This window comes from Agaricus bisporus (assembly GCF_000300575.1).
Source record: "Agaricus bisporus var. bisporus H97 unplaced genomic scaffold AGABI2scaffold_5, whole genome shotgun sequence".
Classification (NCBI taxonomy): Eukaryota; Fungi; Basidiomycota; class Agaricomycetes; order Agaricales; family Agaricaceae; genus Agaricus; species Agaricus bisporus.
The window spans coordinates 417,169-425,949 of NW_006267368.1; the positions used below are offsets into that span (position 1 = coordinate 417,169).

The 8,781-nt window shown below is 44.5% G+C and overlaps 1 protein-coding gene across 1 annotated transcript; it reads left to right on the forward strand.

The window, feature by feature from the left end:
* Positions 1-50: 50 nt before the first annotated feature.
* On the forward strand, positions 51-2,058 carry AGABI2DRAFT_192390 (hypothetical protein). The gene is made up of 6 exons (XM_006460731.1): positions 51-521; positions 571-806; positions 865-943; positions 996-1,100; positions 1,157-1,199; positions 1,250-2,058. The coding sequence occupies exons 1-6, from the start codon at positions 196-198 to the stop codon at positions 1,829-1,831; spliced, it is 1,371 nt and encodes a 456-aa protein (XP_006460794.1). The 5' UTR covers positions 51-195; the 3' UTR covers positions 1,832-2,058.
* Positions 2,059-8,781: the final 6,723 nt, after the last annotated feature.

The window sequence follows — 8,781 nt, forward strand, 5'->3', positions numbered from 1 at the left end:
GGATGCTGTGCCGAGTGCAGGTGTGACAGTGACAGGCCATAGTCGCCCATGCTGGCTGCCACCGAGATCCTCTGAGTATTCTCCACCAATTCGACCTCTGGAGCAGTGGAGAGCAGCCGGGCCTGTTTTCTAAGTCAGCCTATCCAGTCCCTACCCCGTCCCGCCCTCCCGATCTCTGCTTCATCTTCCCATTCCATGGCAGGTCCTTCCTATCGACTACAGGCTCCCCGGCCCCGACAGCCCCCACCACCTCTCGCCTTCGATGATACCAAGTTCCGGCGAGCATCCACTATAAGCAGCCACCGTGATTCTCTTACTCTCCTTTACGACCTTCCTTTGTCCACAACCTCTCCTCCAATAAGTCCCAAATCTCCCCGAACCCCTACGTCACCCACATTCGCCAGACACTCCCAACTAAGCAAGAGCGGACGTCCGACACCTCCTCCGAGCGCACGCAATCGTGCTCAGACCCCCATCGCTCTGCGTGATCTAGAGAAATTTGCAGAACTATGTACCGCATGGTAGTGCCATTCCAGTCTCTGCTTGCCCCCTGATTCTGAATTATGTCAGGTTCTACAAACAGGACGAACGAGCAGGCCAGGCTGTCGCACGGACGCTCTCGTCACTTCCTCCTTATCACCAAGCCCCTTTTGCCCGAGTACAATCATCTATTCGTGAAGCCTTCCATCGCTCCGTTGCAGCACGCCGACATGCTGAACTTCAAGCTCACTTATCTTTCATTCAACCCGGTGCTTCGCTTTCTGCTCACCTGAGGCCGAATCCCGGTAGCAAGGAAGCACAGAAAGGTAAGCGATGACTGTTCTATTCCTAGGGATACGGGTATATTTTTCTTTACTTTTCAAGAACGGTACGATCACATGCAACGTTTCATCGACAGCTGGTGCACCGCAGGTATACCAGGAACTAAGCCTTTTTTTGAAGGGTAAGTTGTATGCGTGTTGAAAGACTAGTCAAATTGATGTAATCAACCATAGATTATGGGCCGTTCTGCGGCTCCAAGTAATACCTGAAACTCTTGGAGGAGCCGGACGCAACAGGATTGAATGGGAATTTGATGACGCGGTTTTAAAGGAATCAGCGTACGTTGAAGTTGGCTCTCATGATACCCATGGTTATTAACAAATATATCGTATAGCGGGAAGGATTTTATGCTCGAAGCGGTCGAACTTTTGAAAGGGGTTAGAACTTCCCATAAATTATGATGATAACTGCTTGACTGTTTTATTAGGTATTGGCATTTGAAGAGCAACCCTCATCTAAACATTTCGGAACAGCTTATGAAGCAAATCCTCCACCACTCTACCCTGATACTCAAACTCCTCCGTCATCTACTGTAGCCAAGCGAGCCCGGGCCCCGGCTGATCCCTTCTCGGACACGCCTCCGCCTTCGCGGTCCATCGCGACCCATTCATCATTCGCTGCAACGGCGGTCAAGCTTTCAGAAGAACCCCTGAGTCCAACCGCCGCAATGGGATACGATATCAGCAAAGTGTTACAAATGGAAAATAGTGGTGATGAAGACATGGAAGAAGAGTATATGCGAATATGGACGTCACCAGATCTCGCAAATCCAGAGATCCTCCAGCTGCTTGGCTTGTTCCCCTCATTTGTGTCTCGTCGTATTCTTCCTCGCTTTCAGGTTACTGCTTCACGTCCCACCGACATTGAGGGAGGAGAGGATGCAGATGGAAAGATACGCGTTCGCTTTGGCACCGGTTCGATGTGGATTAGTTCGAGACAGCGCGGTGATGGCTGGAATGGAAGTTGGTGGACAAGATTTGTCCATTGGTGGAAGCGGTTATTTTGCTGATTTTATTCTCTGCTGTCGCATCATCAGATCTATCCTTGATTATTCCCATTTTCCCATCCCATAACAGATATCTTTTTTTTTAACGGACAGGACCCTACTGACTACACTATTGAGTCGCCGTGTCTTCATCTTCAGACATCCTTTCCATAGAGTCATCCTGGTGTTGACATGTAGTATCTACCATCAGCAATAACCTTCAATGAATATGACCTTGAGAAGTCATACTTGTAATGGTTATTGGGGCATTTCGGAACCATTGTGTTTCTCGCAGAGGGAGCGAGGCTAATCTAGTTTCGTGTTCAGTATACTGTGACGTATGAAAAGCGCGTGCTCTTCCCAGACTAGAAATTCTGCTGTTGATCATGAATGGGCGTATATACTATCTATCTCGAAAAAATATCACGTAGTCTATGACGGTATGGGGACGGAATCCTTTGAGGCACAATCAGCTCCATCATATCCGGATGCCCGACGTTGCAACCCCGGATCACCAACAGTGTGCCTACCAAAATCCAGCCAAAATCTAATCCTGCCAACTTATTCTTATTTTACCACATCACGGAGAGCCGCTGTAATAAAGGGTCCCTTCAAGTCCAAGCGAAGATCTGATCATCATCGAGTTTCCTCGCGCTGAAGAAAACGTAACACAAAACCTATTCAATTGGCACTGATTCTGGAAAATTTAGATGCCAAGAACTGACTAACTGTCCTCCACTCGTGCATTAATTTGCGCCTTCTCTTTTCCACTGCTTCGGGTACAATAAAGTGATGACAGTCAACGGCCCCGCCCCGAGCTTACCTTAACGACTACTAAATTTGACTAACTAACAGTATTATGATTTGATTCTTGAATGGATAGCTTGTTTTCTTCGGCTTCCCCATGCATTGCCCAACGTCATATAGATTATGGCTGTTGCCTGTTGGTCTCAAAGGTAATCGATCCTTAACTGCCCATCATTACAGTGCAACCAAAGCGCAGTACCTTCTCAAACGGCATCAAAGGTATGACCCAAGAATGCATGTGCACACTTACTGTGCAAACAACCAAGTCCAGGTTTAGACTACCTACGAGGGAGACACTCTGGACAATCTCCTCCGATAAATTTTTGGGGGGAAATTCGAACTCCATGACCTTACAATGAATGTCATCTTGGAAGAACTCCTCCTTCTTATGATCGTCATTTCTATCAAATGTATCGATACATTGGGACCGCTATCCACGTGGTGTGGCGAGATTCTTTTCTCAGGACTTTCGTCTCTAAGATTCTGAGCAGATGCAAAAAGTCCCGCAAATGGGGCTTTACTGGGAAACACATCCTTTAGTCACTATCAGTACTATAGATAAACCACAACGGCAATACTGGCCAGTGCATGCCATTGCCGCTCATATGTGGTTGATATACGCTGAGTGGTTGCAACCTCTATGATCATGAGTAATCCTATGATTAACTGGATTCTTCTCCCGACGGAAAGTGGCGCGTGCGGTTTCGAAGTCCGTTTTTATAATTGAAATGATTGGTTGGTATTTTAACCCCACATATTGGAATGATATGACAGTTTTTGGTAGCTTCGCAATTATAGAGCTGCAATCCACTGTGAAAGGCATGGTACCGAATGCTTCTTTTCGTTCAATATGTTTAAAAATATTTTTGAGCTTACGAAGCAGATACATTGGTGTTTCAGCAGAAAACACTCCTCTTCATCCGCACCTAACGGAGGTAGACTCTCACTTTGGTAATTAACGCTCTGATGGAAACATCCTTGGAACTGACGGAGACGCTCGTGGTGGTGAATAGGAGGTGCTTAGGAGGTGCTGCCGCGCTGTATACTTATGGAGAAATTTCCCTACGTCTCGAGATATACGCCTTCTCTTGACGACGAGCTTGAATCTGATGTTGATGGGAAGTCATAAAGTTGACTGGCATCGGTAACCGTCATCAGCATTTAGACGTCAGGCGATGTAGTTTGTAATACTCTCTTCGCCGTCTCGCTTCTCAGTATGTTGATTGTGACGGTGATAAGCGGAGCAATTCCGGCTGTTCACCATCACAGTGTTTAATGGCACGACGTCCGAGTTGGGGGTTTATCATCTAGGCCAGTGGCTCCCCATTGACCGACAGACAGCTCAGATTCGAGTCATATTCCATCGGTTGTGATGATGAGTATTTCCACCTAAGTGAAATTGAGGGCGCAAGATGGTAGACGCTATTCCCGCTGACACGCAACAGTTGAGCTGTTGAGATCACAACCGGTTCTTGTTGATTTGCACCAGCAATAACCTGTTTCTCCGATGAGGCCGAAACGTCAAAAGATGCCAGTGGATCTTAATAGCATGAGACTTTAAAACTAATAATGGCCGACGCTGGTGAGATGGTGGGCCGCTATTTACTTAGCGGCGTCGATCTTTTGCCAGTGGCCGTAGCAAAGGAAATATTACTGTGCCCTCACGTCGCTACAGTATGGATAATTAGCACATTACACATAGATATGTCTCATAGGATGAAATGCGAGCGTCGAAATTTAAAGACGTTTTGACCTTTCCCCACTACTGGCCCGGGAGAACTCATTAGATGGCTATCTGAAATACTGAGCAATCAAGATACCCATCCGATGACATACCACCAGGACTCTTTACCTAGTCTAGACCGCTCTGAAAGGACAGGGCACACGTATTAATCCTGATAGTAAATACTTGAATCTGATTCCTGCAGCCTGGGGGATGCAATAGCGCGCTAATTATCGAGGTGGCATCTGGTACATGGAATGCAGCTGGTGTCGTCTCCTGACCTCTCGAGCAGTAAGATATCCGTCCATTTTTCTTCTCTCTAAAAGCTCTGTTTCACCGGTGCACAGAGATCAGCGCAAGCCCTGCGATAATATCGTGGAGCAGGCATTTTATAACGAATTCGAAGGTGACTTGAACCTGTTGTCTGAATACTAAGTGTTAAGTCACATTGTGAACACGCTCTTTAGTAGTTTAGTTAAGTTTTAAGAATCTTGTATATTGTCTTGGCCAGATCTTTCAGCGCATCTAATACGCGATTTTGAAGGAGTACGAGAACTTTTACAAGAGGTTACAAAGAGCAAAAAGATAGGAAGGAAGAAAAACAGTGCAGACACAAATATCTCAGTGAAAAGATTGTACGTAGCCACTTAGGCGGTTTTGGTCAAGTGATAATAACCTTAACAAGGTTGACGATAGGATACTTACCCGAAGAGCCTGCACGTAATAATAGGGGGAGTTATAAAAAAATAAGGCCGTTCAATTTCAATTCTTAGATCCAAAATTTTAGAAGAGATTGAGAAAGGGCCGATGCCGACAGATTTCAAAAAAAAAAAAAAAAAAAAAGATATTTCAGTTGCGTGTTCAGCAAGAATGAAGTACTAGATAGCAAGCGGATATGATCTGATCATGAGGGGGCGGCAGTTGAACAGGAAACCCGTGGTCGCCTACTGTGATCCCATTTCTTGTACATACGAGTCCTATGATCAGCTAGAAATTAGGAGAGGATAAAGGCCGCGGAAAAGACTGTTTTGACTATTCAAATATTCAATGGTAGGCATGAAATCAAATCTGTGATCTCAGGTCGTCTGTAACACTAATAATAGTCACTTTCCCATGAGTTTTACGACTGTTTCTCTAATTCAGATCTGTTGCCTCATTCCGATTAGGTTTTCTTACTTGTAGCGTGGACCTTACAGCACATATACCAGTCGAGTGTATAGCAACATAAGATGTTCTGTTACAGCCGTTCCGAGCGGAGCTTCCTTCAAATACAGAATACAAAAAGTGACAATACTTGGTCTATAGGTGGGCAGTAATTCATTTATCTATGTTGTCGACAGCGTGTAGTAAGTAACAGCCGTAGGTTAACCGCCTTACCGGCGGTGAAGTGAACCTATTTCGGTATCAGTAGGGCCGGAAACGTGAGCTCGTTGAAGATCTAGAGAACGTGTGATGACACAATACTGTGTGAACTGTTATATTACTTGAACGTTACCGTGAACCTATAGTACGGTAAGTAATTGTAATCGAAATCGAGAATACTCAAGCGTACCCTAGATTATACTCGATTTGAATTTTGATATTGAATGTTCAAGAATATCTGAGGGCCCGGAAGCTATTCGAGCATTCAAATTAATAGAAGAAGGGTCGACTCTGGTGGGAAAGTCATATAATCGTCGAAGGTTCCGTGGTCGTTTGATAGCCATTCGAGAACGAAGATGATTTTCGGACGACAAACTTCGTCCCATGGTACCTGTACTCTGGGATTCTTACGCCAGCTGAAGACCGATCTTCGGGGACTTTGCCAATTATGACCAGAACTTTGAAGACTCATTGTCTGTCGAATGACTACCATCAATTCAATCGAACAAGTAGCATATCCCGGGCCGACACCAATTCTAGCACGGTGGGTGTTAAGTACAGTAGGAAAGAATTAGAGCCGGCCCGGACCAACTCTGGTCAACTTTTGCGGTTCCTTGTGGATATTCAGAAACGATGCGGCTGAATGAGAGCTTTCAGACGATAACTAAAGGACCGAAAATCCGGCGCGAGCTATTCGCTTGGAAATGAATCCGACTCAAGAGATTGGGCACCATATTTTGGTAAACCATGGAATAGGCCGTAGTAAAACTTCGCGAAATCGCTTCCTTTCCGAGAGTGGAGCTCGATATCAAAAAAAGTCAAAAACGTTGAACAAAGTGGATTCAGATTTTACAAAAATAAAATAAAGTATACAGGTAATCTGAGAGTTTCATTGTCGGCGTGATCTCCGCCAATCCCAGAACATAACGGGTTGATTCTTCGCGGCGGGAAGTTGTCAGTGGAGTCGCTCACCGTGGTTTAGGGTGGATTTTTTGGATCTTTCCCTGCAAGCGGGGTTCAGAGCCGTGATAGCTCTGAAACCCAATGAGCTGATCCCAAGATTGACCTCTAAGGCGCCGCAAGTAAAATAGTGCTAAGCCGCCGTAGACCGCCTTCGAGATAGATCATTTATCCATTTATTATTCGTAAATTATATTATGGGGGTAGTGCGTATCTATACGGGCCTTTGCACGAGCTAACTGTGACGGCGGGCAAGTCCTATATCATGATGCACATGTGAAACCCTCGGTCAAATGACCAGTACGTCTGGTAGACGCCGAAGAATATTAAAGAATATTCCTTTCGCATTATCTTGGAGTAAAATTATGATGGGTATATTAAAGTTTACATTCCATAGCATAGTTGACAGTATCATCGGTCATATGGCCGAAGAGAAGATTATTACCCTCCGAGTTTCGCTCATGATCAAGAGTCAAGAATTCATTTCAATCGTCATTCAACAACAACAAGGTATTCCCATGGCTTGAAACTACCGACACAGAATAACAACAACTCTTTTTTAAAACTCAATCATCAGTTGTTTTATTGAGTCACTTCGGATGTTTTCAAAAAGCATTGAATCGGAAAATTGTCTCAAAACAATCGGAGTGCGTTTTAAAAACCTCCGAAGCGAAAGTATACAACTTACTTCTTTTAATTTTGATCATTCTTGGATTCGAGGGGGCCCAGGTATTCAAATTTTTCTACAATTGAGAAAACATATACCGGCGACCTGGCGCCGCGTAAAGGAAAAAAAGAAGACTAGCATCGAACATAGCGACAAACTTTTTTAAAGTTTCATCAGCAGTACATATAGTGAATACATTCAAAGGAAGGCCAGTTGGCAGGAGAGAGAAAGGCAAACAATGTAATCACTCCGATAATCCCGAAAAAGAAGTCAATTTTTCGTCGTCTAAAAGTAAAAAAGAGAAATCCGCCCGATCAGTCAAAAAGGCCCATAGAAGTCTTTCTTTTATATATATTCTTTTCTCTTCTTCTTAATTCAAAAGTGGGGCTAGCTGCCAAAAGTTGAGCAGCAATTATTTGATTATTTGATGAGCGGGGAAATAATTAGATCATCTGTCATAACAAAGGCCGCGGAAAACTTGTATTTTTCGTTAGAAGAAAAACACACTGAGGGTCACCTAGTGCAATCGTAGCCATTTCCACGATAGATCGCAACCGAGAAGTTTAAATTATTTCCTTGTATTGGAGAACAAAGGGCAACCCCTACCCTATACACCAATGAAACGATCCTTTTCCGCCGGTACATCGGACGAAACATTCAAAAACAGAGCATCAACACTTCGGATTTAAAGCTGCCTCAGGCACAGTTTCCCATAGGAGTTTAGTGTGTTGTCAGAGTAAGAGTCAGAAACGAGAAAAGCAACAAAAAAAACAGGGTTCATCTTCGTGCCTTAAGAAACGCTGATAAGCGAAGAGAACCACACATCCATTATTGAACGCATTCAACTACTTGGAGTCAATCTGATTATCCCAAAAAAACCCTTGGCGTGTGTCCGATTATACGGACGGAACATATAGCGCCAAACCTGGGGGTGCATTAGAAAAAAAAAAAAAAGGTCAGAAGATGTGTTTATAGAATGAGCGCTCAAGCCGCACCAACCGAATTCCACATGGCACCCTCTCTCCATTATCACATCTTATCAACTGTTCTCTTGACCACCAGCACAACTAACGACGTAACCCAAATCTGTCCATGGGCCGTGTGATCTGTCAAAAGCTTGTATGTACATTGTGAATTCATGAAGAAGTAACTATGATAGTTGCGTCTCTTTCGGCAGGTAACAATGGCAGTAGTGATGTTACGTGGGATGGAAAACTGATACGAAGAAAAGAAGACAGCGAATTACGAGACCGATGACCGTGCAAGCAAAAAAGGGCAGTAGTTATCGGTCCCATAGTTTATCCACCTCATCCTTATCGGGAATGACGTGGATTTTTGGCGACGGTACGGAGACAGACGAAAGGGAGGTCAGTCGTAACAAATGAGCAACAGGCGAATTCCCAAAAAATGGATCAAGTAAGAAAAATGACAAAGTAAGAATTTCGTAACCGGAAA

Coding starts and splice junctions, on each gene's coding strand:
- AGABI2DRAFT_192390 (XM_006460731.1), top strand. CDS start 196: ATGGCAGGTCCTTCCTATCGACTACAGGCTCCCCGGCCCCGACAGCCC. Junction 807..864: donor TAGCAAGGAAGCACAGAAAG/GTAAGCGATGAC, acceptor TTACTTTTCAAG/AACGGTACGATCACATGCAA. Junction 944..995: donor ACTAAGCCTTTTTTTGAAGG/GTAAGTTGTATG, acceptor AATCAACCATAG/ATTATGGGCCGTTCTGCGGC.